The following is a 19496-nucleotide window of genomic DNA, read 5'->3' on the forward strand; positions in this document are numbered from 1 at the left end:
CTGGAAAGTTTGGTGGAAGCCACGATGGCTAACCTCAAAACCACCTCTTTCTCCTCCTTCCATAATGCCAGGGAAAGCAAGAGATAGGATGCTTGGGGACACAAGACATTCACTCCATGCCACCTTGCACAAAGAGTTGTAAATGCATTTTGTCCCTTCGCCAAGTTCTCAAAAATTCAGGATGGTCACGTTGCAGCACGTGCTCGGCCAACTGGTGGAAGGAGACTTCTTGACGTCGCTGTACTTGGAGGACGCCTACTTCCATGTCCCCATTCACAAGAAGCACTGAACGTTCCTACGCTTCGTAGTGCAGGGACAGCACTACCAGTTCAAGGCCCTCCCCTTCGGCCTGATGTCGGCCCCCAGGGTGTTTACAAAGTGCCTGGCACCGGTGGCAGCCCATCTGCGTCTACATGAAATACACATGTACCCGTACTTGGACGACTGGCTCATTCGGGCCAGTTCACAAGAGTTGGCCGTCGGACACACAGAGACGACCATCCAGCTGATGACGGATCTGGGATTCTCTATCAATTATCTGAAGTCCTGCTTGACGCCATCACCCTTGGAGGAGAGGGTAGCAGCCATTCTGGGGAAAGTGCAACTACTGCGGTCACTGAAGACCACCACAGTGTGGACTATCAAGTCGCTTCTCGGCATGATGTCTACCTCGTCAGGAGTTCCTGGATGCTCGCTGGGTTCAGGTGTCCGGAAACTTTGCAGACAGGATTCCGCTCAGCGAGTAATTCCGCCGGGTGATACAATGGTGGGTCGTTCACTCCAACATCGCCTGGGGCACAGGGTTCCAAAGCCCCCTGTGCCAGGAGACGGTCACCATGGATGCATCAAGACCCATGACCTCTGAACCTGAGGGCTTGGCTCCTGCAGCCCTAAAGTTTGGAGGATACCAGTTGCCAGCGGACTGCGTGGAGGTCTTTGCCAAGGTCAGAGTGTTGACGACTCTTAAGTGCTACAGTCACAAGTGGAAGCGTTTCGCTATGTGGTGCCGGTCACAGAAGATCACCCGTCGAGGGTTGTGGCCCCACAGATTCTTCCATGCTTGTTTTCCTTGACCAATGTGCATCTGGTGTCTATCTCCCGCTACACCAGGTCTCCAGGAAGATCTTCTCTTTGGTCCCATCATCTCGTCATGGAGTTCCTCAAAGGACTGTTTTGATCTTTCCTGCTGGTGAAGGCTCTTGCCCCGGCGTGGTACTCAAAGTGGTGCTAACGAGGCTCATCGGGGCCCCCTTTGAGCTTATGCACCAGGCCCCTTTCAAGTTCCTCTCTTGACAAACGGCTGATGCACCCCTCCTTCATGCCGAAGATTCCGTCGGAATTCCACCTCAACAAGCTTTTGGTGTTAGCTGTGTTTTTTCCGAAGCCTTCGTCACTGACTGAAAAGGCCTTGCACTCTCTGGACGTTGTTTGTGCTCTAAAGTTCTACGTGGCACGCGGAAAGAGTTTTCAGAAGGCTTCTTAGCTGTTCGTGAATTTTGGTCCTGTGAACCATGGGAAGGCCTTGTCCAAGGCTTCCATCTCAAGGTGGCTCTCCGGCTGCATCTTGCACTGTCATCGGTTGGCAAACCGACCTCTGCCTGGCTGTCCGAGAGCCCACTCCACCAGAACGATAGCTGCGACGACAGCGTTCCTGTCTGGTGTGCCCCTGCTGGACATCTGCAGGGCTGCTACGTGGAGGTCCATGCATACCTTCACGAGATTCTGTTGCGTGCGTCGCCAGGGATTCTAGGGTGGAGACCAGAGTTGGCCAAGCAGTGCTACGCAACCTTTTCACTTGAAATGAGCCTGTTCCAGAGGTAAGAGTAATTGCTTCTGTTGAGCCTTGCCACTTCCCGTGGTTGTGTAATGTTCTACTGCTATGTATTCTTTATTCATGAGCATGTGAATCCATGCCAGACCATATGCTGGAGAAGGAACAAGTTAATAACCTGTAACTATTGTTCTCCAGCATGGGTCTGGCATGGATTCACATGCAAACCCTCCCTCCTACCCCTCTGTGGCTCTTCTTGGCCATACTGCCCCTTTATGTGCTTACAAAATCTGAAGATGACTGCCAGAGGAGGGGCTTAGAGAGAGGACTGTCATTGGCTGTGGGCACTATGACCCAGAGAACAGGGATTGGTTTAGAGGAGAAATACAGTTTGTAAGTGAAAGTAAAAATGTCTTTTACTGAGGATTCCCGGACTGACGACGGGGAATATTCATGAGCATGTGAATACATGCCAGACACATGCTGGAGAACAATAGTTACAGGTAAGTAACTTGTTCCATCCTTTCAGCACTCCACGTAAGGTGGGGTGTGCTGATCTCGCAAAATAAAATACAGGTAGGATAACAAGTATCCCCCTGCCTTGGTAACAGTGAGTTAACCAAGGGAAAATAAAGTGAAAGCTCCAGGAGCTCCCAGCAACACTGCACAGAAAGTGCTGTGTGCTCCTTTAGTAAAATCTAGATGCCAGAAAAGTTGTAGGAAAGGCTGACTCCACAATGAAATAACAGAAAGAGGTAAACAGGCTTCCCTAAAGCAGAGTGAAAGAATGAATGAGTGTGAAAAAAGGTTCCCACTCCGTCAGGAGAACTAGTAAAAAATCCAGTGATCCAGCAAAAAGTGCTGGTGGACTCACAGGTGGAGAGAATTTCACACAAAAAGGGAAATATGCTCTAACACCCAGTATCACGGATCTATTGAGCAGTGAAGCTGCGATTTGTACTCACTCAGCAATGTATGCACTTTACAGCTTTCCTTTCCAGTGTTTATCATGAACCTAAATGATCCCATTTTATAGAACTGACTTGGAAAGTACACAAATTACAACCCACCTTGACAATTTTTTAAAACAAACATTATTATAAATCATATCATGCAAAATGTGAATTATTTTAGTTTTGTTGTCTCCATCCTCAAGCGAAGCATGTATGTAAAAGCATACTAATTTATGTGATCTTCGTCTGCATTTCTCTATTGTATTTGAAAGTTTTAAATACGCCCAAAACACAGGTTTGTGAAATTGTTATTTAAAAACATGCAGAAAAAGCTTTGAATTGTAAAAGAAAAAACTTTTTTTCTGTCAAATGAGCAGACCTTAAAATATGCTTGCCAGAAGCGTGTGATCTGGTCCGCTCTCTTCTGATTGGAAGCCCTTTCACTCAAGCAGCCTACATAAAAAGAAAGATCAGGTAATGGGCTAAAGAGCGCCATCAGCATGTGAGAAAGCAAACATTTTCACAGAAGACAGCACAGGAATGTCAGTGATACATGATCTGTCCAGAATCACTTTATCATCTGCTGACAAGGCAGGATACAAGCATAAACGCTTTGGTTCCACAGTCTTGAATTTGGCTACATAATCACCTCTTGGACTAACACTTATGCTCATCATTGGAGGAGACTTCCCAGGTTTTACAAATCGCTATCCGAGCAAACCATTTTCTAGACTTTCACCATACTGATGCTATGCTCGTTTTTTATATCAACCACTATCTAATGTAGGCAAATTGCTGATAATAGCACCTGTTGAGCTACAAAGCAACGTACATATAAATGCAGGTCTATCAACTTCACCATGGCAAAGGCTGAGTCAACCTTGCTGGAATTTGGTATTCAAAATCTTGCATATGAACACATATCCCTGCAATGAGTGCTTAACACACTGAGTTATCTTCTGAACCATTGTGGCCCTCACATGTATCACGATGCATTTGAACTTTGGCTATTGCAAATGAACAATATAATTCCTACAGAAAGGTGAGAATGCTACAGGATGTGTGTCATAGTGAACGCACAAACTTTGTATACCACATTGAACACCGAAAGCATTACAGGCGGAATTCATCAGAGCAGAATGTACTTGTCAACAACTGAGGCAATGGGGGTCATTATGACCCAGGCGTTAACCATGGTGCTATTAGCGCCATGGTTGATGCCGGTATTTTACCGATTGCGCCATGGTGGATGGCGGAATTACCGCCCCATTCCAAGGTTGGCAGGGCGGTAATTCCCCATTCACCATTGGCCCTTCCCTATTCCCATTTTGCCCCCATAGGGCTCAATGGGAATGAGGAAGGCGGTAATTACGGTACTGCAAATTGCGGTACCGTAATTACCTCGAAAGTCCCTTTTCGGGTTACTTCCTTAACGGCTGATAAAATCAGCCGTTAAGGTGGGGACCCGCAAAGGGACCTCGTAATTAGGCGGTAAGGGGTTAACGGCACCGCCACCTTTTACGGCGCCGTTAACCCCTTACTGCCTGGGTCGTAATGAGGCCCAATACGTCTAGTCTTTAGAGCCTCAGCAGCATGACATAAACAGCACAGGATAAAATATCCTGACGTGCTATTAGGTTTGGTAAACAATGGGAACTGACTTCTTTCGATCAGGCAGCCTTGCAGGGGCCCCCCTCCAAGGTGGAGCCCAGGGCAAGTGCTCCTTTTGCCTTCCCACAAAGAAATGTCTGTAGCCATGCACTACTTAAGCACTAAGCACTGAGAAGGGGGGCATTACCACTTCAGGTAATGGCCCGGGGCCCATAATTACAGGCCTGAGCAAAGTGTTCCCAGCGCGTCTGCTCCTGAAATTGACTGAAAAGAAGGTAAGTGGGGGTGTGTAGGGAATTCTGGGGATGAGGGAGGGGACAGGAGGACCACTTACCTGGTTCACCGGTGGGGGGAGATGGCAGCCTCCATCCGTGAGGACGCTCGCAGCTCAGGGAATACCATCTGGTAACGCCCGTGTTCCGAGCCTCCTCATTGGCTAGAAGGCTGCCACACTCACCCCCCCTGCCGGGTACTAATTCAATATATCGGATGGTGTGATATCTTTAAGAACCTATAGAGAAGCAATGAGACTATGGTTTCTGGGGGTTGGAGAATGATGTATCCCTGACCGCAGCCCATCTCGCTGGTTTGGCAACAGTTGCATTTGCAGAGAGTTTTCAGCCTCCCACAAGAGGAAGCTTTGCCAAGTTCTGGTGGAGATCTGTTCTCTTTGGGGGAATCCATAAGTGTACTTATACGCTTTCGGTGTGATGCGCAGGTTTTTCTGCTTCAAAGAGTTTCCTTGACAGAGAGCTCTCGTGGATACATTGTTGGTTGAGAGGAACTTCGATCTCCTCTGTGTTCCCACTGATTCTTGCCATTTTGCTAGTTCTTCGGAGACTATGGCTGTCCGGGTCCACGTTGATTTTGATCGGTCCAGACTGGGCCTGAAGGATGAGGTACCCAGAGCCTCTGGACTTATCCATCTGCCCTCCCTGGTACCTACCAGCGAGAGTGGGCCTGCTTTCCCAGTGGAGGGGGTGAGTCCTGCATCTGAGCCTTAACAGTCTGAACCTTGATGCTTGGCTGCTGAGAGACTGAGATATAGGGAGTGGTATTTGTCAGACAACCTGGATTTATTCCATTCAGCTCAGAAGCCAGCAACCAAATCCATGTATGCATGCAGATGGCATAAATTATGGGGTTGTTGTCAGGAGACACCTCCACTATTTTGGATTTTATGCTTTCTTTGGTCGGGAAAAACCAGCAGGCACTGTAAAGGGGAACCTAGCGGCTATCTCAGTCTTTTAAAAGGACCCCTGAGCAAGGCTTTTTCTTCACAAGCCCCACTGTTATGTAGTTTACGTAGGATTTGTGCAACCCGTTTTCCCCACAGCAGTCTCATGTTCCTGTGTGGGACTTTAATTTAATGTTGAAGTTCCTTATGGGAGATCCATTTAGCACTTACATTCATGTTCATTAATGTTGTTCACCCTTAAGATGATTTTGCTGGTGTCCAACACTTCTGCAAGATGGGTGTTTGAGCTCTAGGTGTTGTCTGTTAAATCTCTGTACTCCGTGTTTTCCAAGGACACTGGAACCTTGAGAGTGAAATAGTCCTTCCTTCCTAAGGTTGTTTTGGACTTACATCTCTCTCAGAAGATCCATATTCCTGTGTTGTTCTTTCTACACCCCCCCCTTACAAGACAAAGGGGCAATTCCATCAGATTGACCCAGTGTGTGCCCTCTGCTACCACGTCGCTCGGAAGAAGGATATCACAAAATTTGATCAGCATTTTCTGGGTTATGCTGTGAGTAAACAGACCTCATCAAGGTGGATCATACTCTGTACCTCAGAATGCTATGATCTGCCTGGGAAGGATGCGCCTGAGAGTCTTCGGGTTCATTCATGCTGAGGCCTGGCTTCAACCTCTGCCCTGCAGAGGGGAGAACCTATGTTAGACACATGCCAAACGACCACTTGGGCCTCGCTGCTTAGTTCTGCCCCCTTGGATTTCCGGTCAGGACAGGATGCTCGTGCTGGTTGAACTGTCCTCCAGAATTTTCTGGTTTAGTTGGTGTCCTCTCGCTCTCCTCCCTCATCCAGATTTATGTACTGCTATGGGAGTCTGTCATAAATGAAGGATCTGTGGGAGAAATGAACACATTACTTACCTATTGGTAATGTTTTTTCTGATGGATGATCCTCCCACAGATTCCTCATTACCCTTCCAAACTGCCCCTCTTGGAGGATAGCTCATACACCTCCTGGGTTCTTCGGTCCTTCAGCATCTGAGTGCTAGAGAAAAATGGTGGACCTGAGATAATGGGGCATGGCAGTTCCATATATATACTGTCCTCGACATCATATACGACATGGGGCGTGTCGCTGCGCCGATTCAGAGTGGCACAGCAACCCCTGCTGGCAAAAAGTGTCCAAAGGCAACTGGCTCTTGAGAAAAATATCATAGATGAGTAATCTGTGAAAGGAGCATTGATCAGAAATAAACTATTACTGAGAGTTAAGTAATTTGTTCATCCCCCTCTCTTCCTTAGACAACCCCCCATCCATGTATACTAGTGTTCTCTTTTCACTCATTTAACCATGCCTGTCCTCCTTGATCACCTCTGCTAGTACCAATTTAATTCCCCTCTGTATATAATACCGACTTTTATTTTCCAGTCTGTTTTGTTGAGCCTTATTATTTGCTGTGCTCTAATTTTATGTTCTGTATTAGGAAGAACAATGCTGCCTCTTATGGGTCTATTCTCAATGGTCAATCTATGGTACATTTAACTGAACATTATTGTACATAACAGAATGTTTAGTTGTTGGAGAATATAAACATTAAAGTAGGACTGCTGTTTTGTGTACTAGACTTGCTAGATATGAGCTTCGTTAAGTGTGTATTTCCTTTAAGATAGCTTGTCCAACCAGGTTCTTCCCTGTTTTATGTAAACCGTTTCTCATCCAAATACACAATGGCCTTTTAAGTGTTGGACGGTAGCAAATGGGAACTTGCATCTCCGCTCTGCTTTCCTCCTTCATGTCAGTATTGCACACAGTTTTACGCCTGCATGAGATTTTCATTCAGACTGAAAACCGAAGGATTCCTATGAAATACCCTTGCATTTACATCGGGCAATTACCAGGCAGATTCCATAGGAATCCATTATAGAATGCTGACTGCAAAGTGTAATTTGCAGGCAGCGTTTTATTTCCAACAAAACGGAAAGTAAAATTGAGGAGTATAGGTGATTTTGCCTTTGTTTACTCTTCACAATTACACTTTGCTTCATGCGTGTTCAGAATTGTGTGCAGGGGACCAGCATCATATAAGTGAAGCATTGGTGGGGCCGTGCCAACCCTTGGATAGTCTCTGAATCCAAAGAAGAGGGCAGAAGCGGTTAAGGGAAAGAAAGGTGGGGACTAACACCCACTTTCTTGCAGCATCCCAGTGGCTACTTTAACTACTTTGGCCCTGTCTTGCGATTCAATACCCCTCCAATTGGACCTCTGGGCATGGCCCACTGTTACCCGGGCAAGGCCTTCACCCCAGCCCCGACACCTACAGAGGTCATGGACTACAGCCATGGCCAGTGGCTCCTGTACCCCCGAAGTGTAGCTGTCCAGAGCCTTTGCCATAATATTCATCCAATAAAACACACATGTAATTTCCTGCAGTAACACACCCTCCCCCCAACCCCCAAGGTATTTGTCCCGTCTTTGGGACTTGCCTCAGAAATCTGTGTTTAGCCAGCAGGACCCAGGTTCGAATCCTGACATTAACTGTTCCGTGTGTCTTTATTGTGTGCTTGCGGGTTGAGCAACTGTGCTTTATGGCCAGCCAAACCCCTTCTAAGAGTGAAGCATGGCTCTGTCTGATCAGTTATTTTACCATTGTGATAGTCAGGAGTAACTTTGTGAAAACCCCTGGGTCACGCAGGTAGCAGTGATCAATAGACCAGATAGAGACATTTACAGATGTATATGTAAGGTGGTTTATTTGCGGGTTGTAACAATGTGGGGGGGAAATAACAACCCAGGACAGTATATAAAGTCCCACTCAAATATTCAGGATACTACACTGGTCTCAGGGTAACACATAATTTCCAGTCTCTCTGGGTTCAAGTGGTGCTGGGATATCTCTCCAAACATGTGAACAATTGTGCACTAAAAACAACCCCTGTTTATTTATCCTCCCCTTAGCATCGTGCACCCACACACCTTTGCCTGTATTATCATGCTGTTCTAATTGTGCAAGAACTTGCCATTTGGGAAATAGACAATCTCTTGGTCTTTCTCACCTTGCTCCCTCCCTCTCTCCCTTAACCACCGCTCATCACTTTTAACTTCATCCCCCTCCTCTATGATCATTATCTGTCTGCTTCATCCCTTTGGGCAAACCTCATTTGCCCGAGTACCTCTTTCCTGCCTTCTTCATCCCTCTCACCCTCTTTACCCTTTTTGGCTCCACCCACCTTTCAACCAACAGCTCTCTTAGCCTCTTCCCCTTCTTCGTGGTTCTTAGTCCCACCCTTGCTCCAAACAGCTCTCGTTGCCTCTTCATTTTCTTGTTTGTTTGTTTATTTTATTCACTTATAATGCGCACCAGACCCGAGGTAACCGGGCGCAACAGTACAGAAAATGCGAGGCTTAGGTTACAAGGTTACAGATAATATACAGTAATGTGCATAAATATACAGTTATATACAGGTTACATGTTAATTAAATACCGTTATATACAGGTTACATGCTAACTAAATACAGAGTTATGGCTACTGTACAATGGTGTGCAGACTATAGGGTTATGTGCAGGCAGGCTGCAAGCAGGCTCAATATGCACAGACCATGGAGGTCAAATGGAGGCTAGACGAAACTGCCATATATACAGGCGCTGGCAGGCTATCTAACACTAAACAGGGGGGAGCATGTGGAAGAGGGTGGCATCTAGGTAGTGTCTAACATTTCTACTTTAGGATGTTTCGAGACTGGGTGGGTACTGGTCAGTTAGTTGTCAGAAGCTTTTAGGAGATTGATATACTTAGATCTGAAATTCAGAAAGGTCTGGTCTTCACGTAGGGGATGTGGCAGTGAGTTCCAGAGTTGGGCTGCTCAGAACTGGAAGCTGCCTCCCCCAACCTTGGACAATTTGAATCTAGGTATAATGAGGCTATTGACACTGGACACATATTCTTGCTGATCTGGTTGAGCACCTTCTAAGGAATGTATCCGTAAGATAACTAGGTGCGGCATTGTTCAGGGCTTTGTGAAAAAGTGATGCCGATTTTAGGTGGATTTTGTTTAGGGTGGAAAGCCAGTTATTTTGGCACCTGATATAAGATATGTGTGATCTTTTGGGCACGCCAAGAGCCGCTCGCAGGGCGTTATTTTGAAGAGTTTGTAATTTGTGGATGATATATTTATTGGCACCAATGTAAAGGGTATTACAATAATCAAGCCGGGATAAGATTAGGGCTCTGGCTAGGATAATGCAGTTGTTATTAGATAGGAAGTGTTTGCCAGCTCTAATGAGTTTACAGGTGTAAGTAGTGGCCGAAGCCAAGGACTTCACCTGTTTGTCAAATGAGAGGGTGGAGTCCAGATAGAAGCCAAGTGTCTTCACTTCCTTGGACACCTTAATAGTGTTTCCATCAATCAGGAATGAAGCATAGTCATGGCCTAATTTTTTTTAGGTTGGAGTGGGTCCCAAGTTCTGTTTTATCATCATTCAGACATAGTCCGTGGGTTGCCATCCATGCCTGGAAGATGATATACACCCTATTTACCAAGACCAAATCATTGTTGTAATCCCCAGAAAGAGGGAGGAGAATCTGGGTATCGTCTGCATAGTTTGTGTAGGTGATACCAAGATGGTCCAGATCATCAAAAAGGGGCTTAGTAAATATGTTGTATAGGATCGGGGAGACACAAGAACCCTGTGGGACTCCACATAAGATGGGGATCGGGTCGGCTGTTGCCGAGGGGGAGAACACCCTCATAGTCCTGTCACTGAGGAAGGACTCGATCCAAGTTATGGCCTCTTTAGAGAATTGTGCAGCTGAATCTAGGTGGCTGCAAAGGACCCCGTGGTCCACGAGGTCGAATGCAGCCAAGAGGACCAGCAGCAGGAGGAGAGCCATTTTGCCTTTATCTCGTAAAACATCAATCTGTGCCTTTAGGTCGATAAGGGCAGTCTCTGCACCGTGTTGTGGCCGGAATCCTGATTGGCGTACTCCTAGGAGCTTATTTTGTTCCAAGAATTTTTTAATCTGGTTATAGGCAATCTTGTCTGGGATTTTCAGCAAGAAAGGTACTGTCTTGATAGGACGGTAGTTCGTGGGAATAAGTGGGTCTAATGTTTGCTTCTTGAGCAAAGGTAGTAACCAGGATTGTTTTAGGTTGGTCGATACAATACCTGACACAAAAGAGGAGTTGACGAGTTTCGAGATAAAAGGGGAAAGGTCTCTGGCGGCGTCTTTTATAAGCTGGGCAGGGCAGGGGTCGCCCTGGCAATTAGATGGCTTAAGAGAGAGATTGACTTTCTCAACCTCGAGGGTAGTGGTTTTTGAGAACATGAAACGTGCAATTGGATCCTGTTCCTTAGGAGGTGGGACTGTGTTGATGTTAATGGATTGGGATGGTTGGCTGAGAGTGGCTTTTTTCTTGGATATTTTCTTTTGGAGCATCGTTATTTTATTAGAGAGTGCTTGTTGGATATTAGTAACCCGGCGAGAGACAATCTGAATGCAACAAGCATTCTGATTGGCTCTCGCCGGGACCCTACCCGGCCGGGAATCCCTCCGTCAGGATTCCACGGCCTTTGTCCCCGGCGGGGGGCGTGGCAACCCCTCAGCCAATGAGGAGACTTGAAGCGGGGCCATCCCCGCTCCGAGATAGGCTGCCTTCGCCCCCCGCCGGGGACTCGGGTTAGTTTTTTTTTTTTTTTTTAAATTCCCTTCCTTACCTCCCACCCGCCCCCCCACCCCCCAACTTACCTTCTTGGTCCTGTGTCCCCGGCGGGGGACGAGGGAAGCCTCCAGCCGTGTGGAGATTCGGAGCGGGGCCATCCCCGCTCTGCGCCTCCACACGGCTGGGGGCTTCCCTCGTCCCCCGCTGGGGACGCAGGTATGTTTTTTTTTCCCTCTTCCCCCGTCCCACTCCTGCCCTCCCAACCCCACTTACCTTCTTTTTGATCCTTTTTCGGGAGCGGACGCGCTGGGAACACCTGTGTTCCCAGCTCGTCCGCTCCCAATGGCCACCATGGAAAGGGAAAACAGACTCCGTTTTGGGAGAAAAAAAAAGAAAATGGCCGCCGCCATGGAAAGGGAAAACGGACTCCGTTTTCCCTTTCCATGGCGGCGGCCATTTTCTTTTTTTTTTCTCGCAAAACGCCACAGGGCCCGAAAAAAATAAGCTTTTAGTGCCCTGGTCACGCAATTTTTTGCGGGCCGGGGTACTAAAGCAATAGAACCCTTGCGTCAGGGGCTTCGCTCGGGTCCTTACCTATGGGCCCTGGGGCAGTACCTGAGTCGGTAATGCCCCCGACGCAAGGGTTCTATTGCTTAATTAGAACACCAGGTTTTGTCTTTAGAGCATATGTCTGGGATCGGGATGGGGGACTCTAATTCCTTGAGGATGGTGAACAGTTCTTTCATATTTGAGTTGGCATTCGCTATGCGCGCATTATAAGAGTTTTGTTTCGCCAAATACATTTCTTTTTTGTACCAGGAGGAGATTTCCATGAGTTTATTTTTTTGGTCTTTAGAGGGGGATAGCCCCCCATGCTGTTTCACAGCTCCTTTTGAGGAGTCGTAAGTCTTTTAATTCAGGGGTAAACCATTTATATAGATGGGCTTTGGGTTTACTTGGTCTAAGTTTTAGAGGGGCGATGTTGTCGAGGGTGGATAACATGATTTTATTATATTCATCGACAAGCGTTTCCGGGTCTAATTGATCCGCTGGTTGGTTAAGAGTGGGTAAGATGGCAGGAATCACTTTCTCTTTGGTGATACACTTTTTGTTTCTTGTAGGACAGGGCGGGGCCAAGATGGGAACTGGCAAGACTGGTCTGGAAGTGGATAATTCGAAGGACACCAGGAAGTGGTCTGTCCAAGGTTGTTGGGAGATGGATTTAATGTTGGCGGTGCCGTTGTAGTCTGCTAATCAGTCAAGGGTTCTTCCTTTGATATGGGTGGGTTCGAGCGTTCTTTGAGTTAAACCCAGGTCGGATAGAGTATTAGCAATGATGATGGCATTTTTGTCTAGGGGGTCATTGTAGCCCAGGTTAAAATCCCCAAAGACAAGTAGTTGTGAGGTTGTTTTCAGGTTGTTGGCGAGTAGATTATGGATATCCTCCTCGAATGACCCTGTAGGTCCAGGAGGTCTATAGATAAGGTGGATGGACAGTGTCTGGGAGTTCACTAGAGGAAGTTTGATGGAAAGCGCTTCACAGGAGTCAGACCCTATGGTAGGTGTAGTTCTCATACCTAGGCTAGTCTTAGCAATGATGACAATGCCGCCGCCACACATATTGGTTCTGTCTTGTTTCAGTATGGTATAACCAACTGGGATTGCTAGGGATAGTAGGGGTCCTGCAGCGTCATGCAGCCAGGACTCTGTGATGGCGAGAAAGTCCAGGTTCTCGGCTGAGATCAAGTCATGAATATCTGTGGCATGTGCGGTTATGGATCTGGTGTTAATTAGTCCGCCTGTGATAGGGGGAGGCGTAGTCGTAGAGGGGGTGGGTACTAATGTGGTAGGCCTAGTTGTAGGTTGGAGTTTCCAGTTTTTGATGGTGGGGATATATGCCTTCTAGGTAGAGGATCTTATGTTGGCGGGAGGTATGGTTCTAGTCAATGGCTCATGCAGTCTTGACAATCTTGCTCTGAGCCGGGTGTTTCTGCAGGGTAAACTGCAAGGGATGCTTTGAAACCCGCTTGATGGGTTTGTATGTGTGCTTTCCAGGGGCGTTGCTAGGGGGGGCTCAGGGGGCTATAGCCCCTGATCTTTTGGTTGTCGCCCCGGATAGAATCTCAGGAGCTACAGCCAAAAGGCCAGCTAGCCCCCAGTCCCAACAGTTCCGACATCAGCTTAGCCCCGGGTCTTTTCGAGACCTAGCAACTCCCCTGGTGCTTTCCATAATGGAGGAAGTGATAGGTGCTATATGGCTAGAATTGAGAGAAGCTGTTTTAGCTACTAAAGAAGGGTTACTGCCTAATTTATGGTGACTAATGACCTATAAGCATGTATAAAGTAACAGGCAGTGAACTGTGATGTTCATGGTGCAAAAATGTAGGGAGTGGGTACTGAATTAGGATACTCTCTGGCTACTGGCAAGTGGGCGGACTCGGCTATGCTGGTAAGAACTGTTGCTAGCGAGTGCTAGGCATGGAAGCTGCAGGGGTTAAGGATCAGATGGGCACACCGGGCAGAAGGTAGGCAGAATTCAGATGAGTATACAGGCAACATAGGCTGGATTCAATAAGGCACATAGGCAAAAATTAGACTAGATTCGAGTGGTCACACAGGCAGCAATTAGGCTAGATTCGAGTGGTCACGCAGGCAGGAATTTGGCTAAATTCGAGCGGTCACACAGGCAACAATTAGGCTAGATTCGAGTGGTCACACAGTCAACAATTAAGCTAGATTTGAGTGGTCACACATGCAACAGTTAGGCTAGATTCGAGTGGTCACACAGGCAAAAATTAGACTAGATTTGAGTGGTCACACAGGCAGGAATTAGGCTAGATTCGAATGGTCATGCAGGAAGGAATTTGGCTAAATTCAAGCGGTCACACAGGCTACAGGCTAGATTTGAGTGGTCACACAGGCAACAATTAGGCTAGATTCGAGTGGTCACACAGGCAGGAATTTGGCTAAATTCGAGCAGTCACACAGGCAACAATTAGGCTAGATTTGAGTGGTCACACAGGCAACAATTAGGCTAGATTCGAGTAGTTACACAGGCAACAGTTAGGCTGGATTTGAGTGGTCACAGTTAGATAGGCATACAGGGCAACAATTAGTGTACAATCGGATGGTAACACAGGGTTACAATGGGATCAAATCTGGTATGTAAACAGAGCTTGGTAACCTAATGTGCCTCTGCGTACCTCTGGTGGAATAATTGCAATAGCAATGGTTATGCAATGATATTCGGTGCACAGGGTAAGGGTACAGTCTGGGTGGAGGTCACGGCGTACCTAGCAGTGCATTGGGTGGTAGGCATAGTCTTACCAGGTAACTGGATGAGTGTTCAGGGCAACGAAGAGGCTCCTGTTCTGATGAAGAACGGGCATAATGTCTGGCCCTGGGCTCTGTTAGGCTTGGGACAGGCTTGCAACAGGCGCCTTAGGTCGAGCGCCTTGGGTTGGGACGCCGGCTACCGCCTGCCGGCTTCTGGTTGGTAGGGATCAGGAAGTAGAGGCCAATCAGGCATCGGAGGCGGGCGTTGGTGAACCAAAGACTGCTGCAACTTCAGCAGGGTTGAGCGGCGGCCATCTTTTCGTATCCTAGGCCTCATGGAATTCAATGGAGATGGTGAACATAAATGCCACAACTGCAACGCAACCCATATTGTGGCGGGGTTGCAAGGCAATCAAAGGGTTTGGGAGATTTTATGAACCAAACGTGGCTGTGCAGCGCTTTTCGCCGTGCTTGTAAAAGCAACAGCTGAATTCGAATTGTGATGCACGCAGGGCCCGCAGGCTTACCTGGGTGCACTGGGCTCTCCAGATGGAAGCGGACACTGCTCCTGCAGTGTGCGAGAGGGGCTCCAGCTCCTCTAGGTGAACGGCTGCTTCAACCCTTTGGGCACTTCTCTGTCTATTCTCCTCCTGACATTCATCAATTTTCACCCTCTGATATTCAGCGCTCTCTCCCTTCTGATGATAACTTTACCAGCTTCCTCCTCAAACTCGCCAAACTCCTCCCGATGTTCCATTGTATCCTTATCCCAATCTTTCTAATATCCCCCTCCCCCAATTCATGTTTTTTACTAACTGGCCTTCTGCTTCCATTACTCTTTCCAACTTTTGGGCTACTGTCCACACTTCATTCGCTTCTTCCTCCATCCTTTTACAGACCTAATTCTGTCTTTACTCTATGGTCTCCATTTCCTACTCCAAACACCTACACTGACCGATTTAGGCAATGTGATTTTATTTTGCTGTGTTTCCACTTTCCTGCCTTTCTCTGGTGAAAGGGGATACACGTGTTTTAGCTGGTATGGCACTTGGACCCTGCCCCCTGCTGTGGCTTACAGCCCTCATATGGGACTTAGACTGCCCGTTCTTTCCACTTGGGAGCTTCTCCCTCTGACTACCACACCCTGACCTGCGAGACACTCTCTTGCAACGGGAACTCAGCTGTGACACTTCAGGGCTCTGGTGTATGGATTGGCTGACATTCATGATGTGACACTAAGGGTTAGCTAATTCCTCTTTTTGGGAAGTCACTTCTCTGGTTGTCACACCCTAATCCTGTCCCAGGGGTAGAACCCCTTAGCCTGTCTGTTATTATTAACTCTATGGGAGTGGAGGCCTTGTGCAAAAGGTAGGTGACTGCCAGGAATACAGTCTTTTGCCTGTGATCTACTGATGGCTGGCAAGAAACACTGCATACCATTGGACCCATTCTTCTGGGCTATAGAGGCCGAGCCCCGCTCCACACTGTATAAGAGTGGTGCAGGGACTGACAGGTGCTTCCCATGCAGTCCGGAAGAAGGAATGTGAGGAGAGCAGTTAAGAGTGTGTGTTTGTGTGACTGGGGGTCATTGTTTGTGGGCGGTGTATGTGTGTGTTTGAGGGGGTGCTGCAGGGAGGGGGCATTAGCAAAAGGGGGGTTTGAGGGGAAGTGAAAGGGGAATGCAGGTGGGGAGGTAACCCCCCCCCCCCCAATAAGAAAAAATTCCTGCCAGCGTTGGAGAAAAGTAGAGGGGTGGCAGAGGGCTAGCGGTTCCAAGAGGTGGGTTTCTGGCTTGTTAAAACCTGCTGCAAATTGTCATGAAAAAGCAGCCTTTTTTTATTACGGCCTTAAATGTGCAGGATTTTGTCATAGAACCCGTACTTTTTCAGGTCCCTCTTTTTCCCTATGCAGATTTAGATGGGATTTTTGCACCGACATGAGGGGAGTCAAGTGTACAGGCGCCTCCACTTCTGCAGGGTCACCCTCCTCAGAGGGCAGTTCCCACTTTCAATAAAAGTGAAAGCAGGGTGCTTTGGGTTTGGGAGAGCCTCATTTCCAGGATCTTAGGTGTTGTTCGCTAGGTACCAGGACTACTTTCCTTAAATTGCCCCATCACTGGTTCGCCTCACGTGACTGTTCCCCACCCTATTGACTGGATTTAGTGAGAGTGACCACAGGTTTCCTAGTGTACCTACTTCAAGCCCATCTTCCCCTTTATTGGGGAGGTTCCCTTTGCTCACTGAACTAGATGTCCCCAGAACCATGCAACTGACTTGGTCTTTATACGCCCTCACCCTAGGTCGCGTGAAAAATTCCCCCACTACCACCATGCCTCAAGCATATTCTTTTTACTTGTGAGTTTTTATTTCACCTACTTAACATTAAAACATATCTAAATCTCAATGAACTGTCAGAATATTGGTCCAAATGAAAATCCACTGTCCTGTGTCAGAACCTACTTCTAACCTTTACACTACAACTAAAACTAATATTGTCCAACAGAAAGTTCATTCTCCAGGAGAATGACTCCCTTCCTCACATAAAGTTATCTCCCGGGGCACATGACTCCCTTCTCCAGGTGTATGTATGATGTTCCCATATATGTCCCCTTGAACACAAATGCCAGGGGGAATGACTCCTTTCCCCTGGCTGGTAACTCCAGCACTTGTTACAATCAACCTTTTATACCAGGAGAATGGCTCCCTTCTCCTGGTATCGATAGGCACTCTCCAGTGCCAGGGGGAATGACTACCTACCCCTGGCACCTACCGAGCACACTTGACTGCCTTTGATTTTCCCACCAGGCGAATGACTCCCTTCGCCTGGTGTTTGCGAGTTCTTTTCACACTTGGGTTTTGCCTTAGTACTTTTTCACAGAATCAATTAAGTTCCAAATCATACTTATCTCGGGGTCCCAGACACTTCTCTGGTGGTTAGTGGGCTTACCTCTGGCACTGATATGAAGAGGATGTGCTTGGATGCGCTCTTATCTTTTGTTGGAGTCCCAGACCCTTCTTTGCTGGTTAGTGGTCTTATCCCTGCCACAGGACGATTTCCTTGGAGGCACTTTTCACTTTTATTGATGTCCCAGACCCTTCTCTGGTGGTCAGTGGTTTTAACCCTGCCACTGGTACGAGCAAGATTTCCTCTGGTGCACCCTTTACTTTTGTTAGGGTCCCAGACACTTCTCTGGTGGTCAGTGGTCTTATCCCCGCCACTGGTACGAGGAAGATTTCCTCTGGTGCACTCTTTACTTTTGTTCGGGTCCCGGACCGTTGGAGCACTTGCCCTAGCCGGAAGCTGAGACCTCTTAACTCCCACCATGTCCCCAACAACCCGTCTGTGCTTCCCGTCACTTTCTGGGATGTGTTCAGACAGTGCTGGTCTCTCCAGGAGCTGGGGTCGGCCTCCTTCCCGCTTCCTGCAGCCATCGGCTTCTTCTCTGCTTATGCGGCGGCTCCATGTGCTGAGGTTTCTTGCAGTCTCTGCATCGTTCAGGGACCGCACGGTCCACCTCCTCCTGGAGGTCGTGTCACTGCCTTGCCTATTTGCAGCTAGCCTCTGTACTGCCAATGCAGGACCCATCACTAACTCTCTCAGCTACCCGCCAACGTCCTCTGCAGAACCCTTCCCTCGGCTCCACTGCGCACTTTCGATGCGCCCGGGTTCTCTGACCAAGGAGGAAGGCGAAGACGTCAAGTCCTTCTTTGCTTTCCTTCGTATGGGGCTTGCTCTGACCCAGCGTATCATCAGCACCTGCTGTCAATGGCTCAATGGTTATCCTCATGCCTCACGTGAGCCACCTCGTCTCAGTACCGGGAAAGTGAATAATCATTATGCTTTCGATGTTCTTCATCCTAGTATTTCTATCTTAGTTGTACTTTTGGGGTCACAGAAATACATTGGTTTACTATCAATACAAGTGGTTGGCAATTGAGGGGTGGCGGCTAAGGCATGTGAGTGATGTTATGTAACGTGTTGCACCTAAGGTGATTGTCCTTATCTCCAGAGGGGGAGTCAATCCCCATGAGGTATTCCCACATTATACCACCCCTAGTGGGACTATAGGGTAGTGGCAGCACCTCCCTAGCCTCATGGGGAAGGGCTCCCCCTTGTGGAGAAGTGACGATACCTGCCGTGTCGTCACAATTGGTGAAATGATATTCTACTTAGAGCATTTCTGAAGACCCTTTCTCATTAAACCTCCTTGCACCTGAAACCAGAATTGTCAGACTTCCCTGCAATTAGTAAACAGATTTTCCTTCCCCATTGTTTTTTTATATGACACAGGATAGGGTCATGCATGTCAGATAAAAGAAATTAAGATTGCTTTGCTTTTGGAATTAAATTGGCCATGCCAATCTCCAGCATGAACATTTCGAGCACCTGATTCATTTTTAAATAATTTTAGATTTCAGAAATTGACAGGATGAAATGTGAACTAGCCATTGAAAGAGGTACCATCATTTGGTAAAACATAAGGCATCACACTTTATGCGCCTAAAGAGGTCATGTAAGTTGTGATAGGCTCCCTTATCCAGAATGCCATATCAACCTGCTATCTTTCCAGAATCTAAGATTGTGCTGTCATTTCAATTTACCACAGAATATCGAGTTTAACCAAAGTTGGGAGTCGTGTTATTATATTTAGCCGTCCTGTTAATAGGGCTAAACTGTATGTGCTCTGTTCAAGTTTTGATATGGTTTATTTGTTAAATAGCAAAACAGACATCTTATAGGCAAAGCAGTAAAAAGAATATTGGAAACAAAGAGCCACTGACAAATCAGAAGAGTTGAAACCTAAGAAGAAAAGTGATGGTTTTGCCCATAAGACATTGATTGTATAGCTCAAATTGTTTGTTTTATTTACACTCAGGTATCACATGAATTTCCATTAAACTTTAACCCTGCAAACCCCTACTGTGCTGGTAAGTTTCATTTTAACCATTTACTGAATCTGGTCATAAATTGTTTATCAGGTTTTTTGGGGCTCTGCCTGAAGAGCACTATGACTTGTAAGGGCAGACTATGT

General features: G+C 47.3%; 1 protein-coding gene across 2 annotated transcripts in view; it reads left to right on the forward strand.

Moving 5' to 3' along the window:
* The window catches only part of CPNE3 (copine 3), a 444306-nt gene that overhangs the window by 367833 nt on the left and 56977 nt on the right, over positions 1 to 19496 (forward strand). For both annotated transcript variants that reach the window (XM_069621306.1, XM_069621305.1), the window contains exon 13: positions 19341 to 19392. In XM_069621306.1, the coding sequence (XP_069477407.1) occupies positions 19341 to 19392 (52 nt within the window). The remainder of the gene's footprint in view (positions 1 to 19340; positions 19393 to 19496) is intronic.

This window comes from Ambystoma mexicanum, chromosome 5q (assembly GCF_040938575.1).
Source record: "Ambystoma mexicanum isolate Mex_15411 chromosome 5q, UKY_AmexF1_1, whole genome shotgun sequence".
Taxonomy (NCBI): domain Eukaryota; kingdom Metazoa; phylum Chordata; class Amphibia; order Caudata; family Ambystomatidae; genus Ambystoma; species Ambystoma mexicanum.